Genomic DNA, 21,894 nt, shown 5'->3' with positions numbered 1-21,894 from the left:
TCAGGTGAGAGGGTGTAAGGAGCCTGTGACTTTCACGGCCAGGAGTAGGTTGGGATGCCCGTTGCTTCCGCAAAGGAGTAAAGAAGTAGAATCAGAGTGAAGACATCTGTAAAGGTTGCGGGGCAGGGTTTGCCTGAGGTGGAAAAGATTTTGACACCCAAGGAGCTTCCCCAGAGGGAGAATGGGTGCTGAGAAAGGAGAGAGCCCAGAGGCAGTGTTTAGGTTAGTGGAGTGGTTAGAGTGCTCTGGAGAGTGCCTGTGAGCCATCTCAGCCTTAAATGCTATAACCCTAGGCCCTGGCCCGTTTGGCTCAGTGGTTAGAGCGTTGGCCCACAGACCAATGAGTGGCGGGTTCGATTCCGGTCAAGGATACCTCAGTTGTGTTTCATCCCCAGCCCTGGTCAGCCCTGGTCTGGGTCATGCAAGAGACAACCAGTCAATGATGTTCCTCCCAATCGCTCCCTCCCTCCCACTCTACCTGAAGATAAAATGGAAAAATATCCTTGGGTGAGAATTAAAATTTTTAAATGCTGTAACCCTAGGCAAAGAAACGGTAATTCATTTCCCCAGGAAGGGTTATTGAGTACCTAATGTGCCGGGCTGTGTTTTAGGAACTGGAGACACAGCCCTGAACAAATTAGCCCCTAAGCTGTAGGATTGTGAGGTACCAGGGGCTCATGTAAACCACTTAAGACGGTGCCACACCAAATTAAAAACCACAGTGAGCTGGTTTATTACTATTAGGCAGACACACACATGTTTTTAAAGAAGAGCCCTCAGGCACCCCCACCTCACAGGAGCTACTAGCTCCTCCCTATCAACCCCCACCCCTCAGATGGGGGCTTCCCCAGGCCAGCTCAGAGGACTGGGCCCCGGGACTTTCTTCAGGATGTTGGGCCCCTTTGGATGAGGAAAGGGAGTAGGGAGGGTCCCTCCAAGGTTGGGGTGCCATGGGCTACAGGAACAGACAGACAGGCTAGGACTCTTGATTGCTCAGATGTTTTGGTGGCTGTCCAGTTAGTTCCATGAGTCTTGCCCCCACCGGGCTGTGGTGGAGGCAGGGATGACTTGAAGGCAGCGGCCCTTCTAATAGTAGAGTTCCTGGTCCCACCAGCCTGGGAGAGAGAAAGCAAAGACTCAGTGCTGGGGGAAGGGTAGGGCCAAGGTCTCAGAGGTTATGGCAATTTGATTTGGAGGTCAAGTGTTGAAGATCAAAGGTCGGGACAGCTACTCTGAAACATTTCAGTCCCTGATCCCCAGGTCCCCAGTCTCCACACTCACTCCCTGGGCAACAGCGAACTCCAAGTTTCCGAAGCTCATCATAGACAAAGATGAGGAGGCCAAAGGGCATGGGGACCAGCCACCACTGGAACCTTAAGACACAGGGGAGATGACAAGGTGAAGTTATCCCCGGGTCTGTGTCCCGTATGCCCAACCCTCTACTCTCAGCTCATGACCCCTCACCGAATGGGCATGAAGTTGAAGATGTTGGGCATTCCAGGGCAGTAGCACAGGAAGCAGCCGATGCAGACCTGGAACACGATGGCGAGCACCAGTATCTTGTTCCTGCAGGTGGCACAGGGTGGAACAGGCTTAGGACAAAGACAGCCATCAGGAATTGGGGGCCAGATAGAAATAAGGTACTAGGTCAGAGGAGGTCAGATGTCATTAGCAGCAGGGAGATGTTCTAAACATTTAACACGGGAGTGGCCCGCTCCTCTGCAAGAGTGGATGCTGGCCCTGTCAGCAGCATCTTTTTAGTGGATGAAACGGAGGGGCCGGTTGAAAGGCACATGGTGGGAGCTACTGACCAGCTATCAATAAGGAATAATAGCACCTGGCACCAGCACATCTGTATATTCGGTGCTGTTTGCTGGCTACAGTAAGCCCTGGTCAGGACCTGATGGAAGCTGGGACTAGGGGGCAGGGCAGGGCTGGGCAGGGCTGGGGACACCTGAAGAAACCCTGCTGGAAGGCAGAGAGGCGGCGTGTCTTTCTAATGAGAACGTCGGCGATCTGGCACATCTCGATGCTGATGAAGAACACGGTGTAGCAAGTATACTGCTGGTACAGACGCTGCCCAAATGTCTGTGGGACGGGGAACAAAAGCAGCCTGAGCCCAGACGGAGAGCTTCTGCAGCCAGCCGGGCTCCCAGAGCCTGGGGCCAGGAACCCCTAACTGCTCTTGCCCTGCATCAGAGCCTAGGCGGGGGGAAAGGAGAGGCACAGGGTCTGCCAGGTTTGCAGGACCCCACAGTGTGAGGCCCAGAAAGGGTCTGGCAGAGCTTGGGTGTCAACGCATGGTAGGTGGCAGGTCAGGCCAACTGCTTTCTAATGAAAGGAGGTAGGTAGAGTTTCCTGGGCGCCTGAAAGAAGGGACCTGGGGAAAAGGAACTGGAATCTCAAGGCAGGATTTGCAAAGTCCAGTGAATCCAGGGCCCAAGCAGACAGTAAAAATAAGTGAAGTGGACCAGGTGGGCCTACAGGGAACAGGGCACTTAAAGAGGCAGTCACTATTCAACTCATTTCTGAATATAACTATTTTTAAGACCAGCTAATTCTGTAGGGAACACTTCCTATGCTCCAGGTACCAACTGTTTCACATGTTTTATCTCATTTAATCCTATATTCTCAAGAGGTACCCAAATTTTAGTGTGCATCAGAACCCCTGAAGGGCTGGTTAAAACCCCAATTCCAGGCCCCACCCCCAGAGTTTCTGACCCCAGAGGTCTGGGATGGGAGCTGATAATTTGCATTTCAAATAACTTCCTGTGTGATGCTGATGCTGCTTGTCTGGGGGCCACACTGAACATCACTGAGGTAGACATCAATGTTCTCTCCACTTTATAGGTGAGAAGACAGGCACAGGCAAAGCCCCTCACCCAGGGTTATGCAGCAGTGAGGAACAATGGCATACCATGAATCCAAGGCAGTCTGGCTCCAAGGTCTACATTCTTAACCATGGTAGTAAAGATTTAAGGGGAATATCCTGATCTGAACTCTACAGGGCAAGCTAAATACACCTGCCAATCAGGTCTGGCCTCTCTGTGCTCCAAACCTTCAATAAAGTTGGCCACAAATGCATATGCTCTTTGTTTGTGATGCAGGGGAAATAACGGAATAGGGGCCTGGTTCCACGCCTGAGATGATGTGTTACTGTCAGGGCAGGGAGAGGGCCCATGTGCTGCTGGGATCATCAGAAGCCTGAGTTTGGAGCTCAATACAGTAATAAGAAAGGCCCCCTAGCCCTGGCCGGTTTGGCTCAGCGGTTAGAGTGTCGGCCTGCGGTCCTGAGAGACCCGGGTTCGGTTCCCGCTAAGGGCATGTACCTCGGTTGCAGTTTGTCCCCGGCCCTGGTCGGTCGTGCGGGTGGCAGCCACTCGATGTGTTCCTTTCACATCGATGTTTCTCTCTCTCTCTCTCTCTTCCTCTCTCTCCCTCCCGCTCTACCTGAACAAAAAAAAAAGAAAAAAGAAAGGCCCCCTACCCCAGAACCGGCGGGGTGTCTGGGTGTCTGGGATGCTGTGGCTAACTAAGCTCAGTTTGCGTGTGTATCACACATTAGAAAGATGCCATTGGAAATAAGGCGGTGATGGGACTCACCCACTCCTGGCCATAGCTGTCCTGCAGATCCTGTAGGTGGTGGTTCTCCCATTGTGGCCGCAGCCCCACACACAGCAGCGGAAACCAGCCCTCCTGGGCCATGGCCGTGAAGTAATCAGTGAAGCCAGCAAACGACTGGATGGCACCTGGGAGAGGCAGAGAGACAGAGATGGAGACACAAAGAGACAAGGGCCCCAAGAGAGATTGATAAGGACACTAAAGACAGGGCACAGAGAGTGGCAGAGTCACCTGGAGAACTCAAAAATGCCAGAAGGCAACACCCCAGAGACAGGATCATAGAGAACATGGCCAGGGACACAGGATCATAGACCATTATGTATAGATAAGGACTCAGAATGACAGAGACCCAGGATCAAATGCAGACACCAAGATCCAGAACAAGCCAGAGCCCCAGTCAGAGACCCCAAGGGAGGTGAGCAGCCCTGCAGGAGAGCCCCAGGCTTCCAAGCCCCATGGGTACTCACCGATCTGGAAGTAGGAGTAGGCAGCCAGGGGCTCGTTGACTAATCGGTCACGCTTCGGGTTCCGTGGACGAAGATGCATGATGTCACTCTCAGCCTTCTCATATGCCAGGGACACAGAAGGGAACTGGCCAGAAGTGGAAGGAACCTGGGTTAAGGGTTGCCTGGGCCCCTGTCCCCTACTCTCTGGAGCTCCCCGCAGGGATAGGACTGAGGTGAGGAGGCAGGACGCAGTGACCACACAGCCCCACCTGCCTGGACAGCCTAGACCCAGCTGGCCCCTGTCAGAAGGACTGGTATGTCTACTCCACATCTGTGTCCACATATGTCCTGGTGTCCATCTCCATCAGAACATCAGCATTTATCTACATCACTGATGTTCTCTCCCTGTCTTTCTTTGTCTCCTCCCTTGCTGCCGCCGCCTCCTTCTCTCCCTCCTCCTCCTCTCTCTGTCTGTGCTTTTTCTGTGGGGTACTTTAGTCTTAGCCCCTCTTTTTCTCTCCCTTACTTTGTTTCTTTGTCCCTGTCTCTGGTCTTTCTCTGTGACTATGTCTCTCTGTCCCTGTCTCTATGTCTATCACTATCTGTCTCTCTATCCCTTCAGTCTCTCTGTATCCTCCTCCCCATCCTCCACCCCATGTGTGTGACTACAGAGTGGCAGCAAAGTATGCTGATCAAGAGCACAGGCTCTGGGGCATCTTGACTGCCTGGCCTCAAATCCCAGCTGTACCTCTAATTATCTGTGTGACCTGGGGCAAGCTACTCTACCTACCTATGCCTCAGTGAGCTCATCAGTAAAATAAGGATGATAAATAAAGCCTGTGTCATAGAGTAGTTATAAGGACAAAATTAAATTAATGTGTGTCTGGTCCAGGCTAGGCATTATGTATCTTGTTGGATAAACATGTCAGCATGGCCAGCCTCTGGCTACATTTGTGGCTGTATCTATGGCTCTTGTACATCTGTCTGCCCTTGGGGTCTATCTGATGGTATTTATTTCTCATACCTACTGAGAGATGTATATTTATGATCCAAGTTTAGCCAGACATCTGTATCTGTTAATATCTTGTTTATCTGAGTGTCCGTATCTGAGTCCATGTGTGTCCATGGGTTTTGTCCATGCCCACCTGAGTGTCCACCTGTGTATCCAGGTCTAGTTCTGTCTGTGTCTACCTCCCTGCCTGTGTCTCCACATCTGGCTGTTGTACACACATGATATGTGTTGATCCGTGTCCAAGAGTGTCCATGGTTATCTCTGCCCATCGTGTCTGTTGACAGGCATATGTCTACGGGCATGTGTGGGTGGGGGCATTAGGGCTGCAAACTCACAATGTCAGTGCACAGTTCTATGAAGAGGATGGTGATGCATCCGAGGGGCAAGGGCACGCTGACAGTGATGTAAATGAGGTATGGCGTCAGTTCAGGGATGTTCTTGGTCAGTGTGTAGGCGATCGACTTCTTCAGGTTGTCAAAGATCAGTCGGCCTATGGGAGTACAGCAGGCACCTCAGCCTCCTCACAGCCCACTTCTTCCGGTGCCCCCACTGCCTGCCCCTCTCTCTGACCCAGTCCAGACCCTGCTCCACGCCTGTCACAATGGAGGCGAAGTTGTCGTCCAGCAGGATCATGTCAGCTGCATTTTTGGCAGCATCCGAGCCGGCAATGCCCATGGCCACACCAATGTCTGCCTTCTTCAGGGCTGGGGAGTCATTCACACCATCCCCGGTCACAGCCACGATTGCACCCTGTAGGGAGTGGGTGGAAGTGGGCAGTGAAAGGCCATCCAAGGGCCAGGCCAGCCCAGCGCATCTGCCCACCTCCATCAGCAGAGTCGCACCAGTCGCTGGCAGCTCTCCACAATCACTAGCTTCTGCTGAGGACTGGTGCGAGCAAACACCATCTCAGGGTGGGTGCGCAGCACCTCGACCAGCTCTGACGGGTCCATGTCCTTCAGCTGCATGCCATTGATCACACAGGCACGGGCATCCCTGGGGAGAAAGATGGGAGGGCATCACTGGGGCCTCAGTCTATATAGGGTATGGGAAGAACCATGGGGAGGGCTCAAAGGGGCTTACTTCCGATTAACCTGGTCCACAGGCACACGGAGGCGGGCAGCGATGTCCTCCACTGTCTCGCTGCCTTCCGAGATGATGCCCACGCTGGCCGCAATGGCCTTGGCCGTGATGGGGTGGTCACCTGTCACCATGATCACCTGTGGGAAGGACCAGCAGACCCTTGACTCCTTCAGATCAGCCCAATCTCTCTGGTGATATACTCATTCCTTTATTCAACCAACTGTTACCACCTGCTATGTGCCTTGGAAGTAGCAGGGATAAAACAGACAAAAATTCCTGTCCTCATGGAGCTGACATTCTGGTGTGGGAGACAGAAAAAATTTTAATTATAAATGAATGATATAGCATGTTAGAAGAAAAGGAAATTTTTAACTGGGTAAAGGGAATGGCAAGCTTTGGGTAAAAAATAATAATAATAAGTGTGTCCAGGAAAAGCCTCGTTAGGGTGACATTTGAGCAGACACCTAAAAGAGGTGAGAGTTGGCCACATGGAAATTGGGGAAAAGTGTTCTGGGCAGAGGAAATAGCCAATGCAAATGAGAGGTGAGAACATACCTGAACTATGGGAGGAATAACAGGCAGGCCAACATGACTGGAGATGAGTGAACAAGAGGTAGAGGGCTAAGGACTGAGCTTAGAAAAGTACCAGTGCCCAGCCATGGCCAGTTTGGCTCAGAGGTTAGAGCGTCAGTCCATGGACCAATGAGTCACGGGTTCAATTCCGGTCATGGGCACATGTGTATCTCAGTTTCAGTTTGTCCCTGGCCCTGATGGGGTTGTGCAGGATGCAACCAGTTGAAGTGGCTCTATCACATCGATGTTTCTCTCTGTCTCTCTCCCTTCCTCCCTCCCTCCCACTCTATCTGGTAATAGAAAAATATCCTCAAGTGAGGAATAAAAAAAGTACCAGTGCCCAGATTTTATAGGGTCTTACAGACCATGGGAAAGATTTGGATGATGCTTGCTCAGCACTGGCTCCTCCACCCTTGATTTGTCTTTGGGGAACCACCCCTCCCCTCAGTTTCAAGTTGAGGTCTCTGGTCAAAATGGGCAAGTAAGCCCTGATCTGGCCAAACAAGGTATTCCATCGCCCAGCCACAGTGACTGGCTCAGGGATGAACATGTGACCCAGTCTAGTGCAAATGCAAGAAGCACAGAAAGACTGGGTGGCTAAACAGGTAAGTTGGAGCTGCTGGGGGACACTCACCTTTGTCTACCACAACGGAGGGACTGCTTGAGGATAAAGCCAGCAGAGCTGACACATGAAGGCAAATTCCTAATGACACTGAACACTTGGATCCAGCTCTATCCAGCTTCATGCCCCAGAACTTTTTAGGTTCATGAACCAATATATTCCCTTTTTGGTTCAAGCTATTTTCAGATACCACAGGGTTCCTCATCCCCCAATACTGCCATCCTCTGTTCTCGCCCCTGCATGGTCCTTTCCCAAGTGGCATACCCGGATGCCTGCTGTGCGGCACTTGAGTACAGCATCAGGGACCGTGGCCCGGGGTGGGTCTATCATGGATACAAGTCCCGCAAAGCACAGGCCACTAGTTGGAAAGTTCATGGCATCCACGTCAAAGGCATAGCCGGGCGGGTAGTCCTTCTCACTCAGGTAGAGCTGGCAGAAGCCTGATCAGAAAACAGGGAAGTCAGAGAAGGGCCCTGGGGGGACCCTTCGCAAGCAAGACCAGGTGATGAGCAAAATAACCAGGCCCCTGGCACCAAGCACCCATGGATGCCTGACCCTGTGCTGACTCCTTCATTCACATTACCTGAGTCCTTCCTCACTCCCACTCTATGAGCCTACTAGTGTTCTCATTTTGCAGATGAAAAAACAGAGAGGAGACAATTCTTGCCAGTGGTCACACAGCAAGTACAATGAAAACAACAGAACTGGACCACAGGTGTGTGCCTTCCAGGCTAGAGACAAGGCTTAGGGACGTTTAAGAAGTTAGGGTTGGGGAAAGTCTTGAGTTGAGGTAAGAATTGGGGGAAGGTCCAAGGGTCAAAAGAGGACTTTGAAAGGTGGAGGGGAAAACAAAGGCGGGTCATCAGTTGGGGCAAGAGCTGGGAAAACCAACGGGTCAGAGGTAGGAACTGAGGATAGACAGGGGTCAGGAGTGAGACAGGGAAAAACAGAGGTGGGTGTGTAGCCGGGCAGGTCAGCCGCCAGCCAGGGATGGGAAAGGGCAGGGGCAGGGCTGTCCCGGGAAGACGGGCCTCGGTCTGTGCTCGCTCCTCGCACACCGGTTTACCCCTCCCCACCCGCTCTGGGGGTCTCACCCAGCACGCGTTCGCCCAGGCCGCCCAGGCTGAGGTAGGCGGTCTGGAAGGCCTCACGCCACTGCTCGTCCAGCGGCAGCTCCTGGCCCTTGATGAGGATGGAGCTACAGCGCTCCAGCACGCGCTCGGGGGCGCCCTTCATCACCAACACGTGCCGCGGGTCCCGCGGGTCCTCCAGCGTGTGGATGGACAGCTGTGCGGATCGGCGGACAGCGTTGGGGGCGGGGTCAAGGGAGAGGGGGCGGGGCTGACGGCGCGGACGCGCTGCGGCTGGGGCGGGGGGGCGGTGAGGGGGGGCGGGGCAGGTCCTTCCTGGAGGCCGCGGTTTGGGGGGCTGTAGTTGGCGGCCTGGGCCCCCGGAATAGACTGAATTAGCGTCGGAGTGGGGCGGGCCGGATCTGGATTGCGAGTACCGCCCACCCACCCGAGGCCCGCCAGCAGAGAGCAGCGGAGAGCCCGCGCGGAGGGGCTGCGGCGGGCGGGACCGGGGGGCGGCGGGAGGGGGCAGAGCGCAGCCCCGCCGCGGCCAGCCCTGAGTGCGCCGGGGCCCCAGGGAGCGGGCTCCTGCGGGCGGGGCCGGCCCGGCGGGCGCACACCTGGAACTTGTTGGTGGAGTTGAAGGGGATCTCGCAGACTTTGGGGAAGCGCTCGCGGTAGCCCATGGCGTTGCCCAGCGTCAGCTCCGAGAATTTTAGCAGCGCGGTCTCAGACGCGTCCCCGATCACGATGCGCTGGGAGCGGGGGCCGCTGTCAGATGGGGCCAGGCTGCACCAGGCTCCCGTTATCCCCCGAGTCCCCCGGCCCTCACCTTTGGCACGGGCACCGCGTCCTGGCCTGACTTGAAGGCAGCTCGGTTGCACAGGGTGAGCACGCGGCACAGTGCCCGCCACGTCTCCGAGGACTGGTCAAACGTCTGCCCTGGAGGACAGACGTCCAGCTGGGGCCGCGGGGAGACTACACCAGACTGCACCGGACCCAGAGCGGCGCGCTCCCGCTTCAGAACCGAGCCCCTCCCCCTAGGTTTAGGACAGGATTCCCCTCCCCAGACCCGTGTGCGACCAAACCCTTCCTTCAACACCCAAAGCCTTCTCTCCAGACCCAGTATGGAGCCTCCTATGAGTGTCCTATGAGACCCCATACCAAGCCTCTCCCTAGACTCTGGACCCACCGGGATGGAATTCCTCTCCATCAATGCAAAGCTCTCCCCAGGTTCCCTCCAGTAACCTCAGAGCTCCCTCTGAGCCCCCACCAGATTCCGCTGCAGCCCCTCCAGTCTCTGCCCACTCCCAAACCTGACTGATCTTCCGTAGTGTCCGCTGAGTGGATGTGGTTGTCGAACCACAGATGAGACACCGTCATGCGGTTCTGGGTGAGGGTGCCGGTCTTGTCAGAGCAGATCACCGACGTGGAGCCCAGTGTCTCCACTGCTTCCAGGTTCTTGACTACACAGTTCTTGCTGGCCAGCCTCTTGGCTGTCAGAGACAGGCAGACCTGGGCGAAGGGCGAGAAAAGCCTACGTGGGGACCGGGGACCGTCTTTGCTTCCAGTCCCATCCCCCTCCTCTCAGCACTGGGATCCTTCTCCCCAGCCACAGTACTGATAAAACAGCATTTCTCCACAAAACCCCGGCTTTGTCTTGCCTCCACCCTTTTGTCCAATCTGTGCTTTCCCAATTCGCCCAGATAAACGTAGCCAGGCCCCTCTAAGCTGCCCTAGCTGAGGTTCTCTGAGTTCCCTTATCAACACAATTAAAAGGAAAAAACAAACATTCCCTCAGCCTCCTCTGTTGAAGGCTGTCCACACCCTCAAGCCTCAGCCTCCTCCCGTCAAGGACCCTGCCCATTCATCTGAGTCCTCAGCATGTGGTGCAGGACATGGCCCACAGTAGCCTCAGCGAACATTTGCTGAGTGGATGGATAGGTGGAGAGACCGGGGGTGGGAGGGAAGATGGATGATGAGAAGGTGGGTGGGAGGATGGGAGGTGAATGAATTGATGGACAAATGGGGAGATGGTGGAGGGAGCCTGGACGAATGGACAGATGGACAGCCCTCTCAGCTCTCTTCTGCCTCCCCAACTCACCGTGACAGTGGCCAGCAGCCCCTCAGGCACATAGGCTACCACAATGGCCATGAAGAAGACCATGGCCCGCAGGAAGGTGTAGCCGATGCACATGGCCACCACAAAAAAGGTGGCACCAAAGAGGATGGCCAAGCCCGCGATGATGTCCACAAAATGTTCGATCTCAATAGCGATGGGCGTTTTCTCATTTTCTACTCCCGATGCCAGTGATGCGATGCGCCCGATGATGGTGCGGTCACCCGTGTTCACCACCAGACCCTGTGCTGTGCCTGCAGTGGGGCCAAGAGGGTGACGTGGGGGGACAGCAGTGAGGCGTGCACAGCAGTGTACACTAAAGGAGGAGCAGTGACCTAAGGCAGTGGGAGCCGGGAAGAGGGTAGCAATAATGGGGCTAGAGAGACAGGACGACCTAAAGAGGTGGCAGTCATGTGAAACGGGAGGCAGTGTGTCTCCAAGTGCAGCGGCAGCCAAGGGGAGTGTGGGGGCCTCACACACCCTCAAGGCACATGGTGGAGAAGAAGGCGATGTTGCGGGTCTCCAGTGGGCTCTCGTGTGTACATTCGGGGGAGCGGGTCTGTGGCTCAGACTCTCCAGTCAGCGAGGAATTGTCCACCTTGCAGCCCTGGGCCTGGAGGATGCGGATGTCGGCTGGCACTCGATCCCCACCTTTCATCTCCACCAGGTCGCCTACCACAAGCTGGTCTGCGTTGATCTGGAACTTGTCCCCATCTCGGATCACAGTTGCTTGCTATGGGGCGGGGGCACCAGAGTTGTGGTGAGCAGCGGGTGGGGGAGGGAAGTCGCTGAGTAAAATGGGGATGTGGGGTAATGAACCAGGGGGTGAGTTGAGGACCTGTGGGGAGAGATGGAGGCCAAGGACAAAGGGCAGGCTGGGCCTGATGGGAGGGGGCCACACAGATGCCAGGAGCCTGCCGGAGCCCGTGTGGAGTCTCTGGAATCTGAAGTGGTGAAGGGTGGGGGACCCACCTGGGGCACGAGGTTCTTGAAGCTGGCTATGATGTTGGTGCTCTTGAATTCCTGGTAGTAGCCAAAGCAGCCGGTGACCACAACCACAGCAATGAGGGCGAGTGCCAGGTACAGCTGGGGGAGGTAGGGAGAGAGCCAGCGTGTGAGTAGGAGCAGAACAAGGTCACCTGCCTGCTCCCTGGTCCCCTGGTGTTCAGGGTCACTTAGGCCATGGTTTTCCCCACTCTTAGGAACCCTCATGCACTGTTCCCTGTGGCCTTTGCCTCCTGTCCTCATATTCTTCATATCAGCTGCCCTGCACTCTCAGTGTCATATGTCCCTGTGTCCCATAGTCTCTGGCCCCCCAATCCTAGGTCTCCTATGTCCCCATATCCTATGACTTGTACCCCATGTCACCAAGTACCACGGTCACATGTATTCCCTTTGCCTGTGTCCTGAAAGTCTTGCATTCCACATGTCCACTGCCCATTGTCTCCTTATGGTCCCACGTCCGTATTTCCTGTGCTCCGAGTTTCCTATTCTGTTTTCATAATCCCTGTGCCCTCGCGTCCCCGTCCCCATGCGTCTGCGTGCTGTCCGTCTTATTATGCTTCATAGTCTGCGAACGCCACACTCAGTGTCTCTGGTTCCAAAGTCCAAGTCCCTGTGTCCAGCGTCTTCCATGTCTATGGACTTCTGAGTCCCCATCCTATGTCACATTCAATGTCACATGTCCCTAAGTCCCATGTCTCTTGTTCGGACCCCTGTCGTATATCTAATGTCCTCTTGTCCTGCATCGTGATATTCTCTGTGTTTGTGCTCCCATGTCTATGTTTCATGTCTCCCCACGTACTGTGTCCTGAGTCTTTTGTCCTTTATGTCCCTATGGCCTTGTGTCCTATGTCTGAGCCCCAATGTCCCCTGTGCCCTCTGTGCCCAATCTGTCCCATGTCCTCCATTTCCCAAGCCCCATATCTTTATTTTTACTATGCTGCAAACATTTTAATGATTATTATTGAGCACACATTTTGGAAATGTTTTACTTCAAACTCCAAGTTAAAGAAACGTTTATAATGTACACAGAAAATGCAACCAGAAGTAAAACTTGCTTTAAGCATGCCTCACAGCTAGACCAGTGTTTGTTTTTCTTTTTCTCCTTGATATATCTTCATTTTCGAACTGCACAGACACATAAGAATTTGATCTTTACAGTAGGGCATTTAGGAAATAAAAATATATTCCCACTTCAAAGAAATAAAAGGTCGGGCATGATTATGTGCCAAACAAAGAGAGACCACTAGAGTGACATCATCAAAAAGAAAGAAAAAAGCCCTGGCTGGTTTGACTCAGCAGTTAGAGCGTCGGCCCACAGACCAAAGAGTCGCAGGTTCGATTCTGGTCAAGGGCACGTACCTCACTTGCAATTCAATCCCCGGCCCTGGACCAGGTCCTGCAGGAGGCAACCATCAATGTGTCCCTCTCACGTCGATGTCTCTCTCTCTCTCTCTCTCTCCCTCTCTCCCTTCCACTCTATCTGAAAATCAATGGAAAAAATATCCTCTGTTGAGGATTTTTTTAAAAAACAAAAAAGAAGCTTGAGATGCTCACTAACTCTCTATGTTTTAAAGAAGCTTAAAAGCCAACAAAACAGCTTTGGAGTACCTCGTTTCTTTGTCTTTGTAACCCCACCTATGTCCTCCCTATCTGAGACACATTCTCTGCCGTCTCCTGTGACCTTGGGTCTGTCCTTCATCCCCACCCCCACGACAATGTCTTGGAACTGCATTTCTGTGTCTCTGTATCCCCACCCTATGCCCTACTGTCCTGAGTCCCATGCTTAAAATTCTCTGTCCTCCATGTCCCTGTGTCCAGTGCCCGCCCCCCAGCACCCAACACTCACATTGTCGTCAGTGGTGAGGTCACCTTCACTGGCCTGGATGCCAAAGGCAATGAGGCAGATGCCAGCAGCTACCCACATGAGGCACTGCAGACCGCCGGCCAGCTGCCGCGCGAACTTGACGTACTCCGGGGTGCCCTTCGGTGGCCGAAGCGCATTGGGCCCATCCCGCAGCAGCAGCTCCGCGGCCAAGCTGGCAGACAGGCCCTGGGGACGGGGTGCGGTGGGGTGGCAGTGGCTGCTAAGGGCTTTTCTCTCCCCATACACCCTTCAGGGGGTGGCTCTCCTGTCTCTCCTTCCTCTGCTTCCTTCTCTCTGCTCCTCCCATGTCTTGTGCCTCCTTGTTTCTTTCTCCCTGTTTGTCTCTGTTGCTGTCCCTTTCCTCTTCCATCCTTTATGTCTCTGTATCTCTCCCGCCTCATCTTTCTGTCTCTGTCTTCCTGTTGTCTCTGCCTGTTTCTCTTTCTTGCCCATTTCTCTGCCTCTCTGTCTCTTTATCTGCTTCTCTTCCTCCCTTCCCTCTCTCTCATGCATTTCCCCTTTTTCTCCCTCTCTCTCTCCCTCTCCACCTTTCCCCTCCTCTGCACCCACTCCTCCCTCTGCCCCCAGCTCACCTTGGTCGCACTGGTCTGGTATTTCTGTTCCAGCTCCGCTACTGACAACTGGTGGTCATTCTGTGTGGCGGGGACAGGACATTCGCTGTCCAGCTCTCACTGGCCCGAGCCCAGCCCCCACCCAGCCCCTCGGCCCCACGCTCACGATCTCCATCTCCTTCTTCATGTTCTCCAGCTTATCCTTTCTCTTGCCCCCTCCACTGCCTGCCTTCTTCTTGCTCAGCTTGGCGGCCATGTCCCCACCGGGGCCAGGACCCAGCTCTACTGAGTACAGCTCGTAATTCTCCTGGGCACGGGGGGAAAGGAGAGGCATCAGATACCACTGGGACCCCTGCCTCCAACCTCCAACCTCTCCCCCCACACTCCTGGCCCAAGGCCACACTCACTGCCTTCCCCATGGTTGCCGGTGCAGCCACACTCCTTTGCCAGGACAGAGCCCGGGTTCGGACCAGCCCTGATATACCCAGGGAGGGAGGAGGAGGAGGTGGGGCAGGACCGGCCTGATTACAGCTGATTACGGGGCTCCTTGGGGTGACCTCTAGGCTTGGGCAGCTCAGGCAATTCTTACTGGGCAGCCCAACCTGCCCAGAACCCACTGCCCCCTGCCACTGAGACCAGGAAATCAGTGGGTATATCCATAGCAACGAGAAAAACAGCAAACACAGGTGCCAGGCACTGTGCCGAGGCCTTTCACGTGTCACCCTCACAACAACCCTGTGAAGTGAGGACTGCTTTCACCCTGCCTTACAGGGGGGGAAACTGAGGCACGAAGAGGTGAAACCACTTTCCCACGGTCCCCGAGATAGGGTGTGAAAGGGTCAGAACTCAGAACAGATAGGTTGGTCACAGAGTGTCTGAGGTTAGGACATACTGCTGGTGCCACACCTGGAGGGGCGCATGCTCCCAGCAGTCACCATAATGGCTGTCGCTTCGGGGTACTTACCACGTGCTGGGCTTTCCCCGTGTGCTCTGTGCAAATGTTTCACTAGCTCCTCATAGCAGCCCTATGGAGTTATGTTCCCCTGTACAATTGAGGAAACTGAGGGACAGAGAGGTTGTAACGAGTATCAGGAACAGGATTCCAGCCCACAGGGGACCCAAGAGGCTGGTTCTCATAAGAAATCACCAATGAAAAAACCAAAACGTCACAACTGCAGTGCCACACATGTGTAACCTCATGGATCCTTGCAACAAACCCCTGTGAAGGTGACACTATTATTCCCGTTGTGCAGAGGGGGAAACTGAGGCTCCGAGAGGTTCAAGGAGGATCCCTAGAGGTACTGCACACATCCAGCTATAGCCATCACAGCTGTCAATCATTCCCCTGTCTCCACCCCAACCTGCCCAGATGGGGAAACCAAGCTGCAAAGTAGGGAAAAGGTGTGTCCAAGGGTCCTGGCTTGATCTTGGACTTGGTGCTTGGTGCCAGGTTTGAGGTCTGAGGACCTCCTCCCAATCCCCCAGGCAGGGACCTCTGTGGACAGCAATGAGACTGAGGACAGCAGAGGTCCCTCTGTTGGACTGGTCGAATGGTGGGTCCTTGGTATCTCATGCTGGGGCCTCAGGGGTGGACCTGTCTGCAGAGGCAAGTGTGGTATAGCCGATAAGATAATTGCCTTGGCGATGTCCTTCTCCTCTGGGGCAGGTCACCTGAGAAAGTCAAAGCTACTGAGCAGTCCCAGCTCCTTCCCACCCCCACCCAGCTGGTGATCCCAGCCTGCTACAGGAAGCCGCAAAAGAGAGGCAGGTGGGGCCACAGTCACATTGACTATCCTCACCATGTGTCTACTTGCTTACTGGGATTTCATCTCTCGGGCCACACATGTAAAACAACTTGCGTCACTCCCCTGCCTACAACCCTCCAGGGGCCTCCCTTTTCTCTCGGAATAAACGCCACGATCATTCCTACGAGATCGGGCTCCAGCTTACCTCTCCTGGCTCCTCTATATGGTTCCACTGGCACTGGCCTCCTTGCTGCACTTTTTAGAGACCATGGTCATTCCTGCCCCAGGGCCTTTGCACTTGCAGCTTTTCTGCCTGGTACTCTTCCTTAGATATCTGCATGGCTCTTTCTCACCTCCACATCTCAGCTCAAATGTGACTTCTTCGGAGAGTCCTCACTTGTAGATTGCACTCCCATCAGGCTCCATCCACCCACCCTTATCCCAATGTGATGTATTTTATTTTTATTTGTTTGGTGAGAATCTTGTTGTACTAGAAGGAAGACTGGGACTAGGTTGTGTTTGCTGATGTCCACATAACACCCAGAACAGTGCCCCGGACACACAGTAGATGCTCCATAGATATTCCTCAATGTTGGACAGGATCCATCTCATCCGGTGGTTGGGCACGTTCACCAAGCCTGGTGCACTGGGCGGGCCTGGGACTCCTCAAGTATCCCTTCCTGTCTCCAGCCCTCCCACCCTGGCACCAGCTCACTACCCTCCAAAGTATCCAGGGCCTGAGGCAGATATGGGGTTGTATCTGCACTGATTAGGGAACCCCACAACCTACGTCACAGATGCAGAGACTGGGGCACTGTGACTGGCAGCAGACCTTTGTCAAAACTCAGGGATTGTCCTCTGGTCTCTGCCTCATTTAGTTCTCATTTCTTAGCTTTTTTGTTTGTTTGTCTACTTGTTTTTTTATTCCTCACCCGAGGATACTTTTCTATTTATCATCAGATAGAATGGGAGGGAGGAAGAGAGAGAGAGACAGAGAGAAATATCGACGTGATAGAGCCACGTTGACTGGTTGCCTCCCGCACGACCCGACCAGACCCGGGACCAACCACAACCAAGGTACATGCCCTTGACTGGAATCAAACCTGTGACTCATTGGTGCACGGGCTCTAACCGCTGAGCCAAACTGGCCAGGGCATCTCATTTCTTAGTTTTATTCTTTTATGTCAATTTCCAACTTTTGATTTTAAATATTTCAAACCTACAAGTTATAGGACTAGTAAAATGACCACCTGCCTACCCTTCAACTAAATTTAATGATGTTACCACATTTGTACTAGTAGATAGATAGATAGATAGATAGATAGATAGATAGATGATAGATATATAGATGAGAGTGTTTTATTTTTTTTTAAGTTTTGACTAAATCATTTGAGAGTAACTTGGAGACAGAATGTTTATCCATAAATACTCAGGCATGTGTCTCCTAAGAATAAGGACACTCTCTTATATAACCACAGTCCAACGACTAAATTCATTATTGATATGATATTATGAACTAATCTAGAGAATGTAATTGAATTTCCCCAGTTTTCTCATGTCCTTTTCTTGGTCCAGGATCTAATCCAGGTTCACCCTCTGCATTGACTTGTCCCGTCTCCAGAGTCTCCTCCAATCTGTGACATCAGTCTTTCCTGTCTTTGATGACCTAGACAGTGGGAAAGAGTATCCACCATTATGGAGAATTCCCTTCAAATGGGTTTGCTGGTGGGATTCAGGCTGCGCACTTTGGGCCAGAACATAGCGTGATGAATGCCCTGCACAGCACATCTTGTCAGGACAAACCTCATTTTTGACTCTGGAAGAAGGCAGACATTTGGGGATATCAAGAGGCTTGGGGAGTGGGCAGAGGGCTAGTCTGTGATCGCTTACCCGTCTACTGAAAACATTGTCACAGCCACGCTGGCGCTCAGCTGGACTGATGACTGAAGTAACAGAAACAGACACTGCCTGAGCCCCCAGACCTCCCACCCCGACCACCTCACAGCGCTGCTGGCCCAGCCCGACCCTGCTCCAGCCCCATGGCCTCGTCCACGTTGACTGGCTAGCACCCAGCCCTGTCGACGGTTAAATATTTTTACCAGCCCCTTTGACTGCACAGCCTTTCAATGCTACTCAAGTTCTGTGTATCTGGGGTAGGGGGGTGTTCTCTGCTTGAGCATTTATTCTTTCATTGTGTGTCTGAGCAATCCTAAGCTGTGTCTGGGCGTGGACACAGGCTGTTGTCCACAGCAGAATCTGGGGGGGGGGGGGCAACACCTTTGGCACCCTGAAGCGGAGCCTGGTAGACTGTCACGCCATTTCAGGCTGATGGGCAACTCTTTTTTTTTTTCTTTATTGATTTTAGAGAGAGAGGAAGGGAAAGGAAGAGAGAGATAAAAACATCGATGAGAGAGAACATCGATTAGCTGCCCCCTGTACGTCCCAAACTGGGGATCGGGCCCACAACATGGGCACGTGCCCTGACCGGGAATCGAACCGGCGACCTCTTGGTGCATGGGTCAACGCTCAACCACTGAGCCACACCGGCCGGGCTGATGGGCAACTCTTGACCGGATCAGAGGCTTCTCACAAGAATGTTGTGGGTGTGACATGATCCATTAGCACAGTACTGCAAGGTTTCTCTGAGCCTGAGCACATGGATCATTGGGGACTTTTGAGAACAACAAACAGCCAGAATTTTCTTTTGAATTTTTTTCCTGAGGAAGACAGGGCAGAGGACATACTATTAAATGGTGAATATGGTGTGGGTTTTAAGGGGAATTTGAACGAGTCTCCTAGAATCATGATCAAACACTTTAGGGATTCAGCCCTACAAGGCCCGACGCCACAGTGTCCTTTCATGCCGTAGGGCTCGGTGCACACACTCCCCCACACCCCGCCTTCTGTTTGTCAAAAGTAGCATGTCAACCTCTGGCAGGTGTGGCTCAGTGGTTAAGCATCGACCCATGCACCAGGAGGTTGCCGGTTTGATTCCTGGTCAGGGCACATGCCCAGCTTGTGGGCCCGATCCCCAGGAGGCCGCCAATCAATGTTCTCTCTCATCGATGTTTCTCTCTCTCTCTCCCCCTCTCCCTTCCTCTCTAAAAAAATCAATAAAGAAAAAAAATTTTTTTTAAATAACAAAAAATCGTAGCATGTCAAGACCTTGGCACATGCAGTTTCCTCCCCCTGCATCCTCCCCGTGTTCAGCTGCTCCGCGTCCCTCCTGTTCTGATGCAGATGCTGCTTCCTCTAGGAAACCTGGAACCGTCCACCAGGCTGGGTCAGGTGCCTCCCCTGGGCTGCCACAGAGCCCCGGCTTCCCTGTCCCAGCTCCGGCCACTCTGAGACACCATTTCCCCATCAAACACCTGAGCACTCTGGCTGTCACTATTTGGTGACATTTCCTCTCCCCCCTGATCTCATGAGGACATGATCCAAGATGTCTCCGTTCCCACGTGGTGCCCACTGTGCCCTGCATTGCCCGGCCCAGGCTGGCCTCGGGTAGTGTTTGCTGAGTGAAAGGACTCATTGTGACCGTGACTTCTGATATGTGTTTAGTCTCTCTGATAAGATAGTGGAGTTAGCCATGCCCTTCACCTCCTGGGCAGGTCACCCCTGACCCCACCCCCAGACCCTGGGAAGACTGAAGCTAGGGGTGGACAGGCAGAGACCTTCTCCTTCCTCTTGAAGCTGGCAGCCAGGCTGCCTGTGTTCTGCTCCTCTCCCACTTTTGTCCAGATGTGGAAAGGTCAACCATCCTCAGAAAACCGTCAGGCTGTCCCGATCTCGGATCTTAAAATTATATCCAGAAAGCGACCATCTCTCCCCTTTCCTGTATTCCCACTCTGGTACAACCTCCATCCTCTCCCTCATGGATGTCACGGCTGCCTCCTCCCTGGTCTCCTGCTCCGGTCCCCAACCCCACAGAGAGGGAGCACGTGAACCCGGGATCAGGTCAGGGCCCTCCCCAGCTGCACCTCACTCCTGGTGAAAGCAAAGTCCCCACATTGCTGCCTAAGCCCTGGGTGATCTGCCCGGTTGCCTCCCCGACCTCAGCGCCCAGCCTCCACCTGACCTGTTCCACTCCAGCCACACTGACTCCCTGCTACGCCGCAGACACAGCAAACAGCCTCTGCCTTCTGGCCTTTGCCTTTGCTGTTTCCTCTCCTTGGAATGTTCTTCCCCCAGATATCGTCATGGCTCCTTCTCTCCCTTCATCAGGTCTTTACGCCGATGTTACCTTCCCAGCGAGACCTCCTTGACTAATCAAAATTGTAGGCCGCAGCGTCCCATCGGCTCTCTCCATCTCCATTACCTTCGTCGCCGCCCCCCCCACCCCCGCCATAGCACTTATCACCCTCTGACAAACTATATTGTTTTTCTTATTGGGTTGCTTGTGTATTTTCTAAATCCCTGATAGAATATGAACTCCATGAGGACAGGGATTTTGTGCGATTTTATTTTATTTTTTGGAGGGGTTTGTTTTTGTTTTTTTGGACTGGCATGCCCCTAGTACCTAAAATGGCCAACAGTAGGTGCTTCATAAACTTTTGTTGACTGGATAAATCTCAGGGTCTCTGGAACACTCAACAGCATGCTGCAGCCGTCATGACCAAGATGCTAACACAGACACGGAATCCTGCCTTGGAATGATGTCCTTTGTCCAACACAACCCCAACATAAGCAGAGGGTTGGACACAATGACAGGAGACGATGATAACAGCTAACACTCATCAGAACTCCCTGTGCTCAGCCCTGTCTCCGTGCTTTTTTCTTTTTCTTTATCCTCACCCGAGGACATTTTTCCATTTTTTTGTTGTTGTTGTTCAGACAGAGTAGGAGGGAGAGAGAGAGGGGGAAACATCGATGTGAAAGGGACTCATCGAGTGGCTGCCACCCACACGACCAACCAGGGCCGGGGACAAACTGCAACCGAGGTACATGCCCTTAGTGGGAACCGAACCCGGGTCTCTCTGGACCGCAGGCCGACGCTCCAACTGCTGAGCCAAACTGACCAGATCTTCGTGCTTTATATGTACAAGCATGTTCCATCCTCACAATAATCTCATGAGAAAGTAGTGTTTTTATTCCTATTCTACTATGAGGAAACTGAGGTGCAGAGAGATTAAATGACTTGCCCAAGGTCACACAGCTAATAAGTGGCAGAGTCAGGATTGGAACCAAGGCAGCCTGGCTGGAGAGTCCTCAAAGACCTTTGAATACACTGAATCACACCAGATGCCATTTGACAAACAGGTCTCTCATTAAAACTCTCCTTCCTTTAATTATTTACTGAATGTTTACTGAGCATCTATTATGTGCCAAGGTTGTTTTGTTTTGTTGTTGTTTTTTTGGTATGTGCCCCCAGCGGGAACTGAACCTGGGACTCTCTGGTCCGCAGGCCAACGCTCCAACCACTGAGCCAAATCGGCCAGGGCTGTGCCAAGCTTTTTGTTAAGCATTGGGATCTGCAGTGAACAAAACAGTGGTGGTCCTATCCACAGTGTTGCATGCTAGGGGGAGAGGCAAGCATTACTAAGTAATCAGAAAGATAAATATTTAATTGCAAATTGTGAGAAGATGAAGGAAAGTAACAGGGTACTTAAGGAGAGAGGCAGAGGGGAGGATCCTGAATTAGACTAGGGTTTCATCAGAGAAGGGTGTCTGAGGAAGGAACACTTGAGCTGGGGCTTTAAAGATGAGGATGCAGCCCAACCGATGTGGCTCAGAGGTTGAGCATCAACTCATGGACCAAGAGGTCACCTGTTCAATTCCCGGTCAGGGCACATGCCCAGGTGGTGGGACCGATCCCCAGTGCGGGGCATGCAGGAGGTGGCCAGTCGATGTTCTCTCTCATCGATGTTTCTATCCCTTTCTCCCTCTCGCTTTCTCTCTCTCTAAAAATCAATAAAGAAAAAAAATTAAAATTAATAAAAATCAATAAAAACATATTTAAAAAAAAAAAGATGAGGCGACAGTGGGAATGATCTGGATGAAGGAGGAACAAACAGCCTTGAGGTGGGAACAGAGTAAGTTGTGTCAGGGTTGGCAAGGAGGGAGATCGAGAGGCTAGAATGAGGTTAGTGAGGGAAAGGTGACAGAAATTGAGGACGAGAGTTCATGTGGGGCCTTGTAGGCCAGGGTGAGGGGGTAGGGTTTCAG

At 53.0% G+C, this 21,894-nt stretch overlaps 1 protein-coding gene across 1 annotated transcript; it reads right to left on the bottom strand.

Moving 5' to 3' along the window:
- Window positions 1–789: 789 nt before the first annotated feature.
- Window positions 790–14,403, bottom strand: ATP4A (ATPase H+/K+ transporting subunit alpha). The gene is made up of 22 exons (XM_036274620.1): window positions 14,392–14,403; window positions 14,151–14,291; window positions 14,006–14,065; window positions 13,395–13,598; window positions 11,516–11,629; window positions 11,024–11,276; window positions 10,529–10,797; window positions 9,741–9,939; window positions 9,257–9,366; window positions 9,045–9,179; window positions 8,449–8,641; window positions 7,619–7,794; window positions 6,160–6,296; window positions 5,922–6,072; window positions 5,661–5,829; window positions 5,415–5,569; window positions 4,089–4,212; window positions 3,604–3,749; window positions 1,955–2,088; window positions 1,465–1,566; window positions 1,282–1,373; window positions 790–1,115 (listed from the first exon to the last, which is right to left on the bottom strand). The coding sequence occupies exons 1-22, from the start codon at window positions 14,401–14,403 to the stop codon at window positions 1,087–1,089; spliced, it is 3,105 nt and encodes a 1,034-aa protein (XP_036130513.1). The 3' UTR covers window positions 790–1,086.
- Between the last annotated feature and the right edge of the window lie 7,491 nt (window positions 14,404–21,894).

The sequence above is a fragment of the Molossus molossus genome, unplaced genomic scaffold (assembly GCF_014108415.1).
Source record: "Molossus molossus isolate mMolMol1 unplaced genomic scaffold, mMolMol1.p scaffold_m16_p_21, whole genome shotgun sequence".
NCBI classification, from domain to species: Eukaryota; Metazoa; Chordata; class Mammalia; order Chiroptera; family Molossidae; genus Molossus; species Molossus molossus.
This window is presented reverse-complemented; position numbering and strand designations above follow the sequence as displayed.